This window comes from Lynx canadensis, chromosome B3 (genome assembly GCF_007474595.2).
Source record: "Lynx canadensis isolate LIC74 chromosome B3, mLynCan4.pri.v2, whole genome shotgun sequence".
NCBI lineage: Eukaryota > Metazoa > Chordata > Mammalia > Carnivora > Felidae > Lynx > Lynx canadensis.
In genome coordinates this window covers 3972135-3991599 of record NC_044308.2, presented here as the reverse complement: position 1 = coordinate 3991599, position 19465 = coordinate 3972135, and the positions used below count along the sequence as shown (strand labels likewise).

Below are 19465 nucleotides of genomic sequence, written 5' to 3'. Positions count from 1 at the left end.
CACATCCACCATCTGCTTGTCCCTCCAGGTGGACACAGCCCTGAGCTGTTGCTCCCCACTCAGTGAGCGGAGTATAGTCTGCTATTCCTCGGCCAGGTGCCCTTGTGCAACGAACAACCTGCCCAACCATACTCAGAGGTGCAGGGGCTGGTGGTCAAAGAAGTGAACAGAGAACTGTGAATGAGCCCATGGAAAAATGTGTCTATCCGCAGCCCAGAGAGCTGTGGGACAAGGGATACACTCGTGTGTTGCCAAGACAGTTCCAAAATGTGGTGAGCAGCTGTGTGTGCAGTCCTGCACGGTTCTCCCATTTCCCAGATGATGCTCGGATAACCCACAACTTTTGGCCCAGGCAGGAGAACCCAGTCTAGAAAGGTATCACTGACGGTAGAAATTGAAAAGCAGTGAAACGTTTAGGGGCGCCCGGGTAGCTCTGTCGGTTAAGCGCCCAAATTTGGCTCAGGTCATGAGCTCACGGTTTGTGGGTTCGAGCCCCACGTCGGGCTCTGTGCTGACAGCTTGCAGCCTGGAGCCCGTTTCGGATTCTGTGTCTCCCTCTCTCTCCGCCCCTCCCCCACTCACACTCTGTCTCTCTCTGTCTCTCAAAAATGAATAAACGTTAAAAAATTTAAAAAAAAGAAAAAGAAAAAGGCAGCGAAACATTTAGAAACAACAGACGGCCAGAAATCGGAAGGAGCAGTGTCAGCAGGGAAGAGCGTGACGAGAGTCACAGAGGCAAACGTGACTGTGTGGCTGACGTGGAGAGACGAGTAAGCGGCAGAGGCTAAGAGGAGGGGAACGCGGAACGGCACACGCCTATTCCTAGGGCTGCATTTTGCAGATGCCTGAGTGCCTAACACACACTCAGAAGGGACGGAAGGGCTGCTACGAAACGGAGGTTCCAAGGGTTTTAGAAAGCGTCCTGCCCGAACAGATTTTTTGATGGAGAGCAAAGCAGAAAGATGATGCCTTCTGGAACACAGCGGACGTGCTAGCTGTTAGATGAGGGCAGAAGATGTCCAGCCCCGGTCATGCTGATCACTTGGGAGATGCCCGCAAAATCAGAGGATACTTTCCCATGGCCGAGCCGGGGCCCCGTCACTCTGCCCAACACCCACCCGGTGGCCAGTTCCTAAGGGGCGGAGCTCAGGACAGGGCGGGGTGGGCGGGGGGGGGGACTGTCTATGGAAAGAGGTACAGACCGGTCAGCCGGGCCTGGGCGGCACTGGGGCTGCAGGAAGAATGAAAGCCGGGCACCACCACCCCCGGGCTACGACACACACCACTGCCAGGTGCCCCTACGCACACACCTCACAGTCAACTCACACCCAGGGACACCGACACACCCCAACATCCCCACCGAACGCCAGCACCATCCACACACTCCCGTATCTCCCCCGCAGATACCCCCACACCCCCACAGGGACACCTGCACCCCCACAGACACCCCCACACACCCCCAGACACGCCTGCACCTCCCAGGCACGTAGGATTTGTACGTAAACCCACACACACCCACAAAAAAGCCCCTGCAGACACACGCCCACAACCTCCAGAGAAACACACACAGACACACACACCATTCAGACACCGTCCACATAAACCCACACAGCCATCAACACACCTCACACTACGACTACAACACACACCTCAACTACACATCCCTACAGACACCCGCAAACACACACACATCGCCAACAAGTCCTCTCCACAGCCCCCCACGTCTTCATCTAGACATGTACACCCTGCACGAGCACCCCCCCAACACACACCACGTACACATACACCCTCTGGACAGAGCTGTCACTCGGTCTCATTCCCCAGTGTCCAGGGGACTCCTATTTGCGATTCTGGAGGACGAGTGTAGGCTGCTAGGATCCAATGCATACGCAGCCTCGTGGATCCTCCGACCTCCTTCTGAGGGATCAGCCTGGGGTCAGCCTGGGGTGACCTCACGGGGAGCGGCGGGAGTCTGCCCGGTCCTTTTTGACTCCGGGTGTTCTCTCAAGCAGACTTGCTCACACCTGGGCGTCCTCACCGCTCCCAGAAATGCCACAGGCCTGTGTCAAACGCACACACCCCGGGGCCTGCACGGGGGCGCCCACGCTACCCCCACCCTCCCAGCCTAGCGCATACACCCCAGGGCCCCGGGCAGAGGGGGACCAGGGGTGGAGGGACTGTGGGTACGCAGCACGCACAGCCCCGGCTGGATTGTCAAATGCCCGTTAACGGAGCAGCTCCCTCCTGGGATGTGACCGCCCCGGGTCCCGTGTCTCCACCAGCTTGTGTGCCCAAGAGGAAGAGGAAGCGGGAGATACAGGGCAATGCTCTAAAGCCCCGAAACCTTAGCCTCCCGCGGTCAGATCCCCTTACACCGCAATCGCTCCCACCTGACCCCCCAGCCTGGCCTGAGGGACTCTGGGGGGGCAGGGAAGGTGGCCAGAGCCAGTCAGGGGGGAGAACACGGCACGGAGGCCAGACAGGCCCACCTCCCCCGACACCACGTCCCTCTCCTCCCCACACGAGTCGGGTCCCAGCCCACTCGACGGGGGAGGCTGGCCAAGCCCTGTGCCTTAGCCGGTTCTCCGAACCCCACTCAGAGCCCGCTGGAGCCAGGACCTCGGGCAAAGTCAAGGTGGCCCTGGACCCTCAAACATTTCATTATCCTCCTCCCCAGAGAGCCCGCAGCTCCCTTAAGTGAAGTCCGCCCCCCTCGTACCCTCAGCCCCCACCCGGTGCCCCTGCCACCCCCTCCAGCCTGGACCCCAACGCCGGCCCGGTCCTCCTCCGGAGCAGGTGGGACCCGAAGGACTCAGCCGGCCTCTGGCCTTCCGGGCGTCGGGGTGAGGGTCGCTGGGAGTCCCTCTGTACCTTAGCGGCTGGCTCTGGCTCTGGCTCTGGCTCTCGCTCCGGCCAGGCTCCGGGCAAGACCCTTCCAGAGGCGCTTCTGGGGCCGTGTCTTCCTCTGGGGCCTGCAGCCACCGAAGCTCCTCAGGCTGCAAGGCCTGGTACCAGGGTGGGGGGCCGCCTTCGGGGCCCAGCACAGGGCTGGCAGCCTCCCGGTCAGCTCCGCAGGCCCCCCGGCCCCCCGGCCTCACCACGGCCCCCGGGAGCTGCAGGAATCGCTGCATCGGGCACCAGGTCCTGCTCCGAGATGAGACCCAGCTGACCAGGGAGCTGGGGACGCCTGTCCCTGTTACCAGACGGCCCGCCTCCCAGACTCAGTAACCGGACACTGGCAGGCAGGGAGGCTCCGGTTTCCCGTTCACTGCTCAGAGACGAGGACTTGAGAGCGGGAGGAAGGCAGCGACTGGGGACTAAGCCACCCCGATCTCCCACCAGGGGGCGGGGGGGCCGTGGTCAGGGGAGCTGATCCAGACAGGGGTGAGGGACCCACTCCTCACCTCCACTCTCCGGCCGCATCTGGACCCCTGCCTCCCCAGAACCGCTCTTCCTCAGAAACCCTGCACGCCTGCACCCCACTCGGACCGAAGCCAGAGCCAGGTCCCGGACTCCTGCCTTCCTATCAGCCTGGTCTTCCCTCTGCTTCCTCCCTCCCGGCCCAGGCCCCCCAGGTCCATCCCTGCAGCTGCCCTCTCACTCACACCCTTGGCCTTCCGTCCGTACCGCCCCTCCCCTGCCAGGAGCAGGTGGCTTCAGACCCCTTTGACGCGCCTCAAATCCCCACCCACGGCCTGGCTCGTACCTTACCACTTGCTTCTCACAGAAAACGAGAGGCCTTAGATAACATCCCCTGCAGCTCCAGGCATCTGTGTCTCCTCTCCTCCTGCCCCCCTCCGCCTGGGCAGAGTGATCCTCCTCCAAGCCAGGCGGTGCTCCCATCGCCCAGCGGCCCAGGCCCCCGTAGCTCCCTTCAGCCTCGCCCTCTCCCTCTCTGGGTTGCTGGCTCCTTCCCACCAGCAGTTAGACTTGTTCCAGCCCCTCCCACCCTCACAGTGAAGACAGATAACAACACAAATAAAATACACAAACCTTCTTGAACGAATTCTCTCCTCCAGCAACTCTTTCTCTCTCTCCCCTGTACACACTTCTTGAAAGCAAATTTCCCATCTTCCGGGTTTTATTTATTCACCTCCTATTTGCTTCTCTACTCACTCCAATCTGGCTTTCGATGCTGATTAGAACTCAGGGCTGGGGCGCCTGGGAGGCGTCCGACTCCTGATTTTGGCTCAGGTCACAATCTCATCCTCGTTCGTGGGATCGAGCCCGCATTGGGCTGACAGCACAGAGCCCGCTTGGGATTCTCTCTCTCTCCCCACCCCCTCTGCCCCTCCCCCACCCACTCTCTTTCTCAAAGTAAATAAATACACTTAAAAAAAAAGAAAAGAGGTGGCGCCTGGGTGGCTCAGGCGGCCGAGCGACCAACTTCAGCTCAGGTTGTGATCTCGTGGTCGGTAAGTTCGAGCCCCGCATCAGGCTCTGTGCTGACAGCTCGGAGCCTGGAGCCTGCTACAGATTCTGTGTCCCTCTCTCTCTCTCTGCCCCTCCCTGACTCACGCTCTCTCTTGTGCTCTCTCTCTCTCTCTCTCAAAAAAATAATAAGCATTAGAAAGAAAAAAAATTTAAAAAAAATAAAAAGAATTTAAGGCTGAGGGGCCGCCATGATGTCTGCAAGTTACATGGTTCAGCCAAAAATCTGTATGGCTCGATGTTAGAAAAAGCAAATACGGCAGAGCGTCAACATCAGTTGGATCTAGGTGGAGGGCGTACGTATTCCTCACATTACACACTCAACTTTTCTGTATGTTTTAAGCTGTTCATGATAGAATGTTGGGGAAAAATAATCTAGCTCCTCCTCTTCTGATTTTGTCAGACTTGTCCCCCAGGACAGGAGGTGGGACCTGGAGCAAGGAGGGGTTGACCTTCTCTTTGTCAAATCAGTGGTCGTCTTCCCTTGTTTGAGTGGGCATTGCTGATTGCTTCCTCCTTCTTGAAACATTTTGTTTCCCTCCAGCCTTTGGTTTACTTTTTCTCAGTAACCTTGAAACACTTCCCCCTGCATTCTGGTCATCCCTAAGGTGTCTTTAGGGTTCATACCCGTGTGCCGTCTGAACTCATATTTTAAATTAATTAATTAATTAATTAATTAGTTAATTTTTAATCTTTACTTTTGAGAGAAAGAGAGAGAGAGTGCACAGAAGAGGGGCAGAGAGAGAGAGGGAGACACAGAATCCAAAGCAGGCTCCAGGCTCTGAGCTGTCAGCACAGAGCCGACGCGGGGTTTGAACCCACCAACAGCTAGATCATGACCTGAGCTGAAGTCTGACGCTTAGCCCACTGAGCCACCCAGGCGCCCCTGAACTCATTTTTTATACTCTCCCTGGGTTATCTTAACTTCCTTCTGTGGCTTTGATTAACATACATATGTTAATAATCTCTCCTGGAATCCAAATCCTAAAATCCAGCTACCTCCTAGGCTTGAATATCCCTCAGGGTTTACAATCCCAGCCTGTCAAAAGTTGGCCTCACCATTATTTTCCCAAATTTGCTTGTAACATCTTTATTTCCAATCACACTGTACAGCAACCACCATCTATCCAGTTACAAGAAATAGTAACCTGAGTATTATTCTTATCTTCTCCCCCCAGTTAATCATCAGTCTGTGACTTCTATCCCCTCAAGAGCCCTCAGATCCTCTGCCCCCACCATAGTCTAGCCCACCATCATGTCTCCCTCCCCCAACACTCAACCCCCCCCTCCCCAGGCCTTGTCTCCTGCTTAAACCAGCACACCTCCAATCTCCTCTCCACAATCCAGCCTAGAATCCTTCTAAAATGCAAATCTGATATCCCCTGCTTAGAACTCCTCGCCACTTTGGCACCTTCCCACCCTCATTTCTGGTCACTCGGAGGCCTGGCGCAGCGATTTGATTCTGGCCATCCGTACTAGCACCTACAAAACCTAAAAGCTTTTCCTCTGCCTGGAACATTCCTCACTCCCCCCTCTCCCTGTTCCCCAGGGCCAGAGACCAGCTCTTCGCACCCCTCCGGCTGTCCACCCCCCAACACAGATTCTCCCTCTGGGGCAACCCTCCAGAGCAACTAGAGGGTGGGGACCGGTTCAGGTTCACGCCTGTATTCACAGTGACTGGGATGAGAATGGACACAGCAGTCCCTGAAAAACGCTTGTTTCAGGATTTACAAATAAACGAATGAACCAACGAATGAGCCAAAGGTGGAGGGGAAGAGTGGGAAGCCCAGGTGGGGTTGAAGTACAGGGGCAAAGTGGGAAGCAGGGGTGCGGCCTGGGGGTGCTAGCGTGGGGCCAGAATGAGGGACGTGGACTTGCACGAGGGGCCGGGCCGTGGAGGTTCTGGGTGCACACCCCGGGCCGGCCTTCCCGGAGAGGCCCCAAGCTGGACCTCACGGCCTCTGCCCCCTCCCGCGCGGTCCTCAGGAGCCCGCTCGCCCCGCGCGAAAAAGGCGGGGAACCGGTGATGCAAACCCACACCCAGCGGGCACGCCTGGGGCGGGAGGGTGCGTCCATCCCCCGCCAGCCTCCAGCCCCTCCCCGGGTCCCGGGTGGGCCCTCGGGCGGCGCGCGGCGCGGGAGGACAGGGCCGCGAGGGTCGGGCCGCGGCGGGAGGGGGCGGGGCGGGGGCCCGGCGGCGGCGGCGGCGGCGGGAGGGGGCAGGGCGGGCTTCCGGGCCGCGCGGCCGGGCCGCTGTCCATGGTGCCGGCGCGCCGCGCGCTCCCTCACCGCTTGTAGTCGGAGGAGAAGATGCCGCCGCTCGCGGGGTCGTGGCCGTACTCGGGCTCCCCGGGGCCGGCGGAGCCGCCCTTGTCTTCGCCGTAGGCGGGGGCGGCCGACATGGGGCTGCCGGGGAGAGCGCTTCGCGGGGGCGGAGGCCGCGCGGCCGGGGTGCCGCTGGGACCGAGGAGGCGAGCGCAGGCCCGGCTCCGCGGAGGCCGCAATCTGCGCGGGCGGAGGCAGCGCGCGGATTTATCAATCAGGGCGGCGCGGGGCGGCTCTTAAAGGCACCGGCGCCTGCGGAGCGGAGGGCGTGTCCGCGGAGGGGGCGGGGCGGTGCCGCAGGGTCTGGCCCCGCCCGAATCCCTCGGAAATCCCCGCCTTCCTTCCCCCTCCCGGTAAGGGAGGTTCCTGTCCCTTAGAGGGACTGTTCCGGGGGTGGGTGGAGGCCGCTGGACTGAGGATGGGACAGCCTTCCGGGAGACGCACAACGCCTTCCCTCACCACCCCCACCCCCGACCACAGGGTCTCGGTGGAAGGGCCTCCAGGGACTCCGCTCATTCCCGACACGGTCACCGATGCTCACCCACGCAGTGGAAGGAAAGCAGGGGACTGAAGAGAAGGCTGTGCCACAGGGCTGGGGGTCCTAGAGCAGGAAGGAGGCACTGCACTGGGAGACCCGCTTCGGAGACCAAAGACGCTCCCTCTCCCAGCTCCATCTTGCCTACAAAATCTGGGCCCCTCTGATGGTGTCTTGCTTTCTCATCAGGAAGCCAGAAGGCTAGCTGGAGGTGACAATTTAAGTCTGGTCCAGGAGAGGAGCCTACAGCAGGCTTCGGGTAGAGAAATAGACACCGAATAGAAGGGGCAGTGAACCCCGAATCCAGCTTTGCAACATAGTTTAATGACCATTTCTGAAGCCGCCGTGCCCACTCAGGATGGCCTGAGGTCACACCTATCCACAGTCAAGTTCAGGTCCACTGACACCTAGGAAGGAAGGGATAGGGCTGGGTTAGGGTCTGGTGTGACAGCCAGGACTCCTGGATCATGTGAGGCTTCCAACTCAGATCCGAAGGCCCGAAGCACAACCCCCCTCCCCCCCTCACTTCGCCTGAGGAAAGGCTGCCTGGATCTAGAGAGAAAGTAGTGGCCAGGCTGGAGAAAGGGATGGGATCTAGTTGGGCCTGAGTTTGGCACATCAGGTTGGATGGCTGGGTCTCTCGACTGGGCTTGGAGGAGAAGGTGAAGAGGGCTTGACCTGGAAAGTGGAAGAGTTTATAGGGCTGAGTGTTGGATCTCAGCATCTCCAGAATCAGAATTTGTGGGCACAGAAAGAGGGCTCTATAGGTAGGTTCCACTGGGCGAATGGGCATGGGGGTTAACAAGGACCAGGGCAGTGCCTAGGTTTGGAAGTTGGTAGGCTGAAGGAAACAGATATGCCTAGGATCTGTGAGCTGGGGCCTTCCTGGATGGTCCCAAGAGACTTTCAGAGAAGTAGAACCTCACCAAGTTGGCAGGCTAGTTTGCTTCTGGGTGCTTTGGGTCTGCCAGAGTAAAGTGGATCTTGAGTTTGACGAGCATGGCCTGGGTGGGGAGAGACAGTACCAGTTCTGCAGGAGCACACTGGTTAGCTCTGGAGGCGGGCTGGGATCGTGCGTGGGTAGCTGGGCCAGACTCACCCAGCTGATAGGACTGCCATCTATCTGTAGGGGATCTGGATGGGCCCCGGAGTCGGAGCAGACCCAGTGTAAAGTGCAGCAGCTGCTGCGCATGGGGTGATGGGGGGGTGGGTCTGAGTCCATTGCCTCGCTCACGGTCAAGGCCACCACGTCTACGCAGCACACGCCACAGCAGAGAGCGGGGGTGTAGCAGCAGGCACTGCCCGTTTAGATACAACGGCTTTGCAGGAACACAGAAACGTGTGAAGCCTGTGGCTGATTATATTCCTGCCTGCAGGGATCACCCGATGGGTGCAAGTCAGAGCCAGTTAGGTCCTGTGACCCCAGTGCCGTGATCCCGCACCCAAATCTCCCAGGACCCCGGGGCCCTGAGCCCCATTCCCTGGGTGCCCAAGCGCCCATCTTTAGAGACTCACCCCTCCAGCTAGGGGCCTGCAGTTTTCATTCTCTTGTGCCCTGCCCACTGGTAGAACAGGGCTTGGATGGGCGGCCTCTCTGGCAGACTAGGGCCAATGTTTCAGCCGGAGATGCTCACCTTCGAGGCGGATGATCTCCCCATGGCCACAGCACACGCCCACGTGGGCCCCGCACCAGTGTCCAGCAGCGGACAACAGCCTGCACAGGAAGAGGTCTTGCGGCTCAGGCTCGCTGCCCTCTAACTCCACGGCCTCCCAGTGCTACCCCAGGAAAGCCTCAGAGAGGAAGGACTGGATGGTAGTGACCGCCCCAGTCAGGGCCTGAGAGGAAACGGGGACCAGACCTGTTTGCGCGGGGGGGGGGGGGGGGGGGTGCCAGTTCCTTCTGCCGGTCATCAGTGGAGACCTGTCTTCTCCAGACATCCCACCTGGGGGAAAACAAGACACGCTGAGGACTTATGCTCCAGGGGCTAGGCTTCACTAACCCACACCTGCCTCCATGTGCTGAAGAACTCCAGAGGCCTGGACATCACCGATGGACAAATCCTGCCCTGAGCCACCACTAAGAACTCAGTTCCCAGCGACTGGGACCTCCTCCTCATCCAATGTTTTCTTCTCCTCTTAAATTCCAGCCTTTCCATTCCGCCCCTATCCTCAAACATCTCCCACCTTGCCATTCCCTGGAGGCAACACCAAGAACTGCATGTACTTGAGTTGAGCAGAAGTCCTGAAGAAACAGAAACCTGGGTGACATCTGGACCCAAGAGAGGCCTCTCCTCCCAAGCCTGAGTGGACCGAGTCCCCTCCAATAACAAATATCTATGGAGCAACTGTTCATTTGATGCTTACTACAATTCTACAAGATGGGTACAGGATCCCTGTTTTCAGGATAAGGAAACTGAGGTCCACGGAGGTTCCACATCGCTGGAGTGCACACAGCTTAATATAGGTGTGCATGACTGTATGTGTCTGATCACCTTTACCTTCCTTTCTAGAAGGAAGTAAGAAACCCATTTAGTTCAGATTTGTCCTATCTACTGGGAAGAGAGTGCCCTGGGGACTTGGAAATATGGCCCCCTGGACTGTGCCTGAGATGTGGCCTCAGAGAGTGCCTGGAAAGGGGGCGAAAATAGGGCCTGGTGAGTGCCCAGCAGTCCCAGCTGCAGAAGCCCTGGGAGAAAGAAGTAGACCCCTCCCCACCGGGCCCCCAGCTCCCCCTCTGCTCCCCCACCCCCCATGTCTGGGTATTTTCGTTGGAAGGGAGGGACTTGACTCCAACAGATTTGACTTGGAGAGGAAGGACTCATATGCAAATGAGGAGCCGGGCTGCCCCAGGCTGCTTTATGGAGTGCCAACCACAACGTGGCCATGGCTCCCCATCCCCCAACACTTCGTTTCCTTCCTGGTCCCAGTCTGTAGTCTCCTCTACTTATTCCTGGGTGAGTCTCATCTTCCCAGACTGGGAGCTGTGAAAGAGTCAGGTGACCAACTCATCCCAGTTTGCCTGGAACATTCCAGGTTTGTTTTTTGTTTTTATTTTTATTTTTTTATTTTTTTTTTATTTTTTATTTTTAAATTTTTTTTTTTCAACGTTTATTTATTTTTTTGGGGACAGAGAGAGACAGAGCATGAACGGGGGAGGGGCAGAGAGAGAGGGAGACACAGCATCGGAAACAGGCTCCAGGCTCCGAGCCATCAGCCCAGAGCCCGACGCGGGGCTCGAACTCCCGGACCGCGAGATCGTGACCTGGCTGAAGTCGGACGCTTAACCGACTGCGCCACCCAGGCGCCCCGATTTATTTTTATTTTTTAACGTTTATTCATTTTTGAGAGAGAGAGATAGAGTGTGAGTGGGGGAGGGGGAGAGAGAGAGGGAGACACAGAATCTGAAGCAGGCTCCAGGCTCTGAGCTGTCAGCACAGAGCCTGATGCAGGGCTTGAACCCACGAATGGTGAGATCATAACCTGAGCCGAAGTCGGACGCCTAACCGACTGAGCCATCCAGGCGCCCCCATTCCAGGTTTTAAAACACATCCCAAACCCAGGAAAACCTGGATGACTCGTCACCCTAGGTTCAGGTCTCTCCCTTTCCATCTGCCTTGACTTCAGGAGACCACAGTCATGCGCACAGTCCTGTGGCCTTAGGTCATGCTCTCCTGCAATCCTCCTAACAGGGAGGGCACCGTGGTTCCTGTTTCCCTCTCCGGCTTTGCCATTAGGCCAAGGAGCCGTCACAGCTGGATCCTGGCCCCTATTGGGACAGCAGACATCCCACCTGGGGAGAAAACAAGACACGCTGAGGACTTCTGCTCCAGTTACCTGGGATGTGAAGCTCATCTAGGGAGAAAAAACCCAAAACCCAGCTATCACCACCTGGCCGCTCAGGAGGGAGGGGCCAGGCCACCGCCCCTCCCACAGATCCCCCGAGGCTGTGCCCTGTTTGTGCCCACAGCTCTGTGCCGCAGTCCTGGGACTGGGAGGCGGAGTCCCGACTGAGCCACTTCTCTATGTGGGACATCACGTGTGCCACTTCCTCCCTGTGGGCCTCAACTTCCTCATCTGTGAACTGGGGATAGTAAGCCCAGAAGGCTGGGCCTCACAGGACCATTGTGAGGCACAGAGAGCTCTTTGTGAGCCGGACGAGGAGAGCCGGGCAGGGTTGGCTTCTCTTTGGTCCTCCCGTGAGGGTGCAGAGTTTGGCATGAGGGGTAGAGAGGTGGAGAGAATGCATTTTTCTCGGCTCACAGGAGAACAATGGGCCCTCAGAGGCTGTTGCCTCCCCGTGACCCCTGCCCCAGAGCTCTCAGGGAATCACCCGGCTGGAAAGGCCTTGGCGAGCAGGGCCCCACCTCTGACTCTCCCTCTGAAAAGTTCCCCGTGGTGGCGGTGGTGGGAAGGATGGGGACACTTTGGCCACCATCAGCCAGGCCCTGGAATTTGAGTCAAGGTCTGGATGAGGAGATGCCCCTTCAGATAGTGGATCTGGGTCTACATGTGGTGCTCCACCAATAATAATAGTAATAGTAATAATAATAATAATAATAATAAATATCTATTGCTAAAAACCTGTGCTAAAGCCCCATTTAGCCCTAACGACGGTCATAAAATAGATACTGTTGTTTTCGTTCCCATTTTACAGATGGGGGGACCAAGCCTCGCAAAGATTGCCAAGGTTACAAGCTAGTAAGTGGAGAAACCGGGATTCAACCACAGATGATCTGGTCTAGTGCCCTTGACCTTAACCACTGCACAGTACTACCTCTCTCGAGCTGCAGCGCACGAGTGTTCCCCCTGCCCCAGGATGTACCGACCCCATGTGTGCTTCCTGAGCTGGAGAAGCGGCCGCCCTTCCCTTTGACTTTCATAGAGCCACGCCACCATTCTCTCTGTAGGAGAAGAAAGGAGCAAGGCCCCTGGAGCTGTGAGCAAGAGCCCAGGGCACAAAACAACTCAGTCTCTTGGCACCTTCCCAACAACGCTGCCTGCCCCGTGGGGGCTTTGCTGGGGGCCCGAGCTTTTCCTCCTTTCAGCCCCACTGAGGCTTCGGGGAGACAGAATGAGGATGCTAGCCTTGCAACTGGACGTGGGCCTACCAGGCAGTCTCTCCGAGGCCCCTTCACGACCTCAACCCAACGGGGTCCTGTCACTGAGCACAGACACTGTGGGGCCATTGTGGTGGCCCTAGGCTCTGTGGCTGTAGTCGGAACTCCTGGCCCCTCCCATCCCCCTTCAGTCTAGCCCTGGACAGAGTTCCTCTGTGGGAAGTAAGGTTTTGGGGTCACTGCCCTCAGCTGGCCATCTCAGTCAGAACAAGGGTCGGGGCTCCCTATTGGGGCCGAGCAGGCCCTTCCCTGGAGCCCCCAGCACACTCTGCTCCAGGCCACCCTTCCCTCGCAAAGGCTTTGGTCACCCCCCTCCTTCTTGGCACAGAGTAATCCCACCTGGATCCCAGCCCCCAGCCCAAGCAGCTTACCCTGCAGGCGCACCCCACACCTCGCTAGGCGCTCTCCTCTGCGGCCAGAGCAGAGTGGACAAGCTGTCCGTCCCTCCGGCAGAGAAGGGAGCCAAGCAGGAAGCCCTGGCACCCCATTCTGCGCACTGAGGCCTTGGCCAGTCTGATGGCAGCTCGCCCCCTTGGCAACGCAGGGGCCAGGTGGCAGCCAATGACTGTGAGGCTGGGGTCTGGGGTGGGTTATTGGTGCCTTCATTCACCTTCTCTCTCTTCTTCCCAGTGTTCTGCCCCTCCCCCCACATCTGACCTGTACTTATCCCCTCACTGGCCTCTAGGGTCCCCAAGTGCCCCATCCCCACCCTACTGCGGTCTGAGAAACTCTCTCTATATTCCCTTTAAATTTATTGAGACTTGCTTTATCCACTAACATATGGTCTATTTTGGTGGATATACTATGTGCATTTAAAAAATATTTATGTTGCACATTTAGGTACAGTATTCTAGATATATCAGTTAGGTCAACATGCTGATTAATGCTGTTCAGATCATCTGTATCTTTACTGATTTTTTATGTAGTTTTTCTACCAGTTGCTAAGAGAGGAACATTAAAACTTCCAACTATGATTGTGAGATGGTCTACTTCTCCCTTTAGCTCTGCTGAGTTTTGCTCTGTGGATTTTGAAACTCTGTTGGATACATAAACATTTCATGATTGTGATGTCTTTCTGATGACTTGACCTTGTATCGTTATGAATGTCCTTCCTTATCTCTGCTAATGCGTTTTGTGTTGAAGTCTATTTCATCTGATATGCTATTTGCAGGTTCTGTATTTTACCATCCTATTACTTTCAATTTATGTCTTTATATTTAAAGCGTATCTCTTAGACGGAATATAGGTGAGTCTTGTTTTAATTCATTTTGGCAATCTCTGCCTTTAAGCTGTTTAGTCCATAGATATTTAATAAATAATTGATATGGTTGGACTTAGGTCTACCATTTTTTAATTCTCCTTTTGATTTTTGTTCCTTTGTTTTCCCTTTCCTGTCTTCTTTTAACATATTCAAGTATTTTTTAAGAATTCTATTTTATCTAATAGCTCTACCTTTGTCTTATATTTCAGTAGTGTCTCTAGGTATTGCTACGTATCTACTTAACTTTTCACAAACTACCTGAGAGATAATATCAAACAACTTCATATAAAATGTAGATTTGTAAACATATGTGCCCAATACCACTATCCCCTACTTTTTTTTTTTTTTTAACATTTTTATTTATTTTTGAGACAGAGAGAGACAGAGCATGAAGGGGGGAGGGGCAGAGAGAGAAGGAGACACAGAATCGGAAGCAGGCTCCAGGCTCTGAGCCATCAGCCCAGAGCCTGACGCGGGGCTCAAACTCACGGACCGCAAGATCGTGACCTGAGCTGAAGTCGGACGCTTAACCGACTGCGCCACCCAGGCGCCCCCCCCTACTTTATTTTTTATGCTGTATTTGTTATACATGTTATACTTTACATACTTTATACTTACATACTTTATAAGCCACAAGGTAATGTTATAATTTTTGCTTTAAAGTGTCCTATCTTGGGGCGTCTCGGGTGGCCTAGTCGGTTAAGCATCCCACTTTTGATATTGGCTCAGGTCATGATCTCACACTTTGTGAGATCGAGCCCTGCACAGGGCTCTGGTTGACAGCACAGCACATGCACATGCGCGTAGTCTCTCAAAAGAAATCCATAAACATTAAAAAAAAAAAAGTGTCCTTTTAGAGAAGGAAGACAAAGTAGTCTTCTATATCTACTCAGACATATACCAAATTGAAGTATATTTAACATACAATGTTATATTAGTTTCAGGCGTACAACATGATGATCTGACGATTCTGTGCCTTTCTCAGGGCTCGTCAAGGTGAGTACTCTTAATTGCATTTATCTATTTCACCCATCCTTCCATCCACCTCTTCTCTGGTAGCCACTGGAACTGTTCTGGTTTTTGTTTGTCCTCTTTATTCATTCATGACGGTCTGAGGTTTTCTCTGATATCATTTTCATTCATCCTATTGGATACAGAATTCCGTATTAATGGGTTTTTCTTTCAGAACTTTGAAGATTCCCCCACTATCGCCTGACCTTCATGGTTTCAGGTGAGAAGTCCATGAGAACGGAAAACATTGTTCTCCAACATGTCATGTGGTTGTCATCTTAGGCCACTTTCAATATTTTCTCTTTATCTCTCTTTTCAACAGTTTGATTGTGACATGCCTAAGAGTGGTTTTATTCATATTTACCTATCTTATGCTTCCCTGAGATTTTGAATCTGAAATTTTTTGTCTACAAGATATAGGGAAACAAATTATATATGCATACATACATATATATGTAGCCATTAATTCATCACATTTTTTCTACCCTGTTTCCTTTCTCCTCCCCTCCTGGAGCTCCAATTAATGCCATCACCTAAATATTAATAGGTCATTTTTCTTCAATATTTTTTTCTCAGTCTCTTCTCAATATTTTCTTTCATTGACCCTTTCTTTGGACATCATTAATTTGCTGTTAAACTCACTCACTGAATTTTTAATTTTATTTTCAGTTCTTGATTTCTATTTTTTAAGTATTTTTTTCTGTATTAAGATTTCTCATTCATGTATTCATTAGCACTCTTTTCCTTAAACTCTTTTGTAGATATTTATAATAGCTGCTTCAAAGACACCCCTCCCCCACCAACATTTGGGTGGTCTTAGTATTTACTGCTACTGTCTGACCTTTCTATTAACACTGAATTACATTTGCAGTGGGGGGAGCAGTCTAGGATTTAAAAAAATTCTATACTGGACATTGGGGATGATACATTATACGGATTCTGGATTCTTTTATCTTCTGAAGAACATTGATTTTTGTATTAGTAGACAGTCAAATTAGTAACTTGAACTTGGGGCACCTGGGTGGCTCAGTCGGTTAAGTGTCTGACTTCGGTTCAGGTCATGATCATGGTTTGTGAGTTCAAGCCCTGCATTGGGCTCTGTGCTGACAACTTGGAGCCTGCTTCAGATTCTGTATCTCCCTCTTTCTCTGCTCCTCTCCTGCTCACTTCTGTCTCTCTCAAAAATAAACACTTAAAAAGAAAAGCATTGAAATTAAAAAAAATAGCTTGAACTTGACCTTGTATTTGTATAGTTTTGGTTCAACCTTCGTCATGGTGAGTTTAAGTTTCCCCATTATTATTAAAGTGAATTTCTTAGTCCTGCCACTTGGTCTTCCAGAACATGGCCCTTTTGGGATTTCAGTGGACAGTCCAAGCTCTTCTGAGTTTATGAAAATCAAACTACAAATTCTGTCTCTCTTGTGGCAGGCAGCAGTTGAAATATCTGCCTTTTGCTTCCTGCCTTTGAGCTGTTGCTTTCCACTGGACAAGGAATTGAGGGATTTCATACGCAGATTTAGGGGATTTCTTCTCTTCAGCTTCCTCCTCTCTGGGTTTTCTCCCTCAATATCCGGCTGCTCTGACAGCACTGAACTTTATCCACCAATATCTTTTCGTAAAAAACTATAGTTGCCATGGGGCGCCTGGGTGGCTCAGTCGGTTGGGCGGCCGACTTCGGCTCAGGTCAAGATCTCGCGGTCCGTGAGTTCGAGCCCCGCGTCGGGCTCTGTGCTGATAGCTCAGAGCCTGGAGCCGTTTCAGATTCTGTGTCTCCCTCTCTCTGACCCTCCCCTGTTCATGCTCTGTCTCTCTCTGTCTCAAAAATAAATAAACGTTAAAAAACAAACAAACAAAAAAAAAAACTATAGTTGCCATATGTACTTCACATTCCCAGGACTTATTATTTTATAACTGGGAGTTTGTACCTTTTGACTACCTTCACCCATCCCCCCGCCCCTCCCCTACCAAGTCCACTTCTATCTCAAGCCAAGAAGTCTGTGGCTTTCTGCATGAGTTCTAGCCATCCCACACCTTGCGGACTGGGGAGCGTCCTAAGGAGAAAGTTTTGGAAACAGATCTCATCCAGTGCAGTTCACGTCTTTCAAGGATCAAATGTCTGGGTTCTACTGATTCTTAGTTACTCTCCAATTCCTCCAAGCCATTTAAACATTTTATTTTTTTTTTAATTAACATTCAGTAAAATTCACTATTTTTGTTGTGCATTTTTATGAATTTTAACACATGTATAGATTAATCACAGTCAAGATGAAGAACGGCTTCATCATCCCCCCAAACTAACCCTTTTTAACATGGTTCACTTGGGACAACTAATGAACCAAAACTCACACACTATTATTAACTAAGCTCCATACTTCATTCAGATTTCCTTAGATTTTTGCGAAGGTCCTTTTTCTGTTTCAGGATCCCTTCTCAGACATCATATAACATTTAGGCATCCTATCTCTTTGGGCTCCTCTTTCTTACCACGATGGCTTTATTTTTTTAATTTTTTATTAATGTTTACTTAGTTTTGAGAGAGAGAGAGACAGAGAGAGAGACAGAGTGTGAGTAGGGGAGGGGCAAAGAGGGAGACGCAGAATCTGAAGCAGGTTCCAGGCTCTGAGCTGTCAGCACAGAGCCCAACGCAGGGCTCGAACCCACGAACCGTGAGATCATGACCTGAGCCAAGGTCAGACGCTTAACTGGCTGAACCACCCAGGTGCCCCTATCACAATGGCTTTAAATTGCATTTCCTTAATATGTTGAACATATTTTCATGTGCTCACTTTTCATCTATATAATCTCTTCGGTGAAGTTCACCATTTTAAAGTGTACAATTTAGTGGGTTTTAGATTGTTCGTAAATATGAGCAACGATCACCACTAACTAACTGCAGAACATTTTCATCATCCTCAAAAATCACCCCATATTGGGGGGCCTGGGTGGCTCAGTCAGTTAAGCGTCTGACTTTGGCTCAGGTTATAACCTCTTGGTCCATGGGTTTGAGCCCCGCATCGGACTCTGTACTGACAGCTCAGAGCCTGGAGCCTGCTTTGAATTCTGTGTCTCCGTCTCTCTGCCCCTCCCCTACTCGCACTCTCTCTCTCTCTCTCTCAAAAATCAAAATAAACATTAAAAAAACTTAACAAAAAATCACCTCATATCCATGAAACAGTCACTCCTGATTCCCCTCTCCCCTCAGCTCCCCCTAGCTCCCCAGTGACCACTAATCTGCCTTTATGGATTTGCTTATTCTGGACATTTCATATGAATGGAATTATATAATCTGTGACCTTTTGTGTCTGGCTTCTTTCACTTAGCATGTTTTCAAGATTTCATCCATGTGTAGCATTTGTTTTTATGAACATCCTTTGTTTTTATGGTCAAATAATATTGCATTGTATGAATATACCATATTTTGTTTATCCATGTATCAGTTGACGGGCATTTGGGTTGTTCCCACTGTTGGAGTACTATGAGTAATTCTGTTATGAATATTCATGTACCGGTTTTTGTTGGAGCATATGTTTTTAGTTCTCTTGGATCTATATCTAGGAGTAGATTGTTGCATCATATGATAATTCTGTTTTGAGGAACCATCCAACTATTTTCCAAAGCAAATGCACCACCTTACATTCCTATCAGCAATGTTCCAGTTTCTCCACATTCTCACTAACACTTGTATTGTCTTTTTTCATTACAGCAATCCTAGTAGGAGTGAAGTGGTATCTAACTGTGGTTTTGATGTGCATTTCTCTAATGACAAATGATGTTGAGCATCTTCTCATGTACTTCCTGGCCATTTGTAGATCTTTGTTGGAGAAGGTCTCTTCAATACCTTTCGCCATTTTTAATTAGGCTGTTTTAATTTTTAGGTTGTAAGAATTCCTTATATATCATGGATACTAGACCTTTATCCAATTGTAGTCTGTAAATATTTTCTCCCACTCTGTGTATTGTCTTTTCACTCTCTTGATATACATATTGACACATAAAAGTTTTTCACTTTGGTATAGTTCAATTGATCTATTTTTTATTTTGTTGCTTGTGCTTTTGATGTCATAGCTAAGAAACTATTGCATTATACAAAGTCACAAAGATTTACACCTATGTTTTAAGAGTTTTCTGACTTAAGCTCTTACAGTTAGGCCTTGTATCCACTGAGTTAACTTTTGTATATGGTATAAGGCAGGGATCTAATTCATTCTCTTGCATGTGGATTTTCAGTTTTTTGAGCACCATTTGTGGAAATCATCTTTTCCCCATTGTGTGATCTTGGGACTTCTGTTGAAAATCCATAGGCCATAGTTGATGAGTTTACTTCTGGAATCTCGATTCTATTCCACTGATCTACATGTTTATCCTTATGCTAATAGCACACTATCTGGATTATTGTAGATTTGTAGTAGGCTTGAAATAGGGAAATGTGAGTTCTCCATCTTTGATCTTTTTAAAGACTGTTTTGGCTATTTAAGGTCCCTTGCAATTCCATATGAATTTTAAAATCTGCTTGTCCTTTTTTTTTAAGTTTACTTATTTTGAGACAGAGAGAGAATCGCAAGCAGGCTTTGCACTGTCAGCATGGAACCTGATGTGGGGCTTAAACTCATGAACGTGTTGAGATCATAACCCAAGCTGATATCAAGAGTCAGACGCTCAACTGGCCTGGCCACCCGTGCACCCCTGCTTGTCCATTTCTTTAAAAAAAAAAAAAAAGGCATCTGGGATTTTGCTTGGGATTGTGTTGAACTTTTAGATCAATTTGGGGAGTAGTGCCATCTTATT

The 19465-nt window shown here is 51.7% G+C and overlaps 1 protein-coding gene and 1 long non-coding RNA gene across 3 annotated transcripts in view; both read right to left on the bottom strand.

The window, feature by feature from the left end:
- The window catches only part of AP3B2 (adaptor related protein complex 3 subunit beta 2), a 33998-nt gene extending 27159 nt beyond the window's left edge, over window positions 1-6839 (bottom strand). Inside the window, exon 1 of the mRNA XM_030317283.1 lies at window positions 6721-6839. Coding sequence (XP_030173143.1) covers window positions 6721-6833 — 113 coding nt within the window. The 5' untranslated portion in view covers window positions 6834-6839. The remainder of the gene's footprint in view (window positions 1-6720) is intronic.
- Window positions 6840-7530: 691 nt separating this feature from the next.
- LOC116738130 overlaps window positions 7531-19465 on the bottom strand; it is a 33980-nt gene continuing 22045 nt past the window's right edge. The window contains exons 3-7 of one of the 2 annotated variants that reach the window (XR_004343736.1): window positions 14595-14813; window positions 9151-9234; window positions 8926-9005; window positions 8218-8295; window positions 7531-7698 (exon numbers count right to left, since the gene is read on the bottom strand). This is a non-coding gene — a long non-coding RNA (uncharacterized LOC116738130). The remainder of the gene's footprint in view (window positions 7699-8217; window positions 8296-8925; window positions 9006-9150; window positions 9235-14594; window positions 14814-19465) is intronic. The other variant, XR_004343737.1, reaches the window with a different exon arrangement.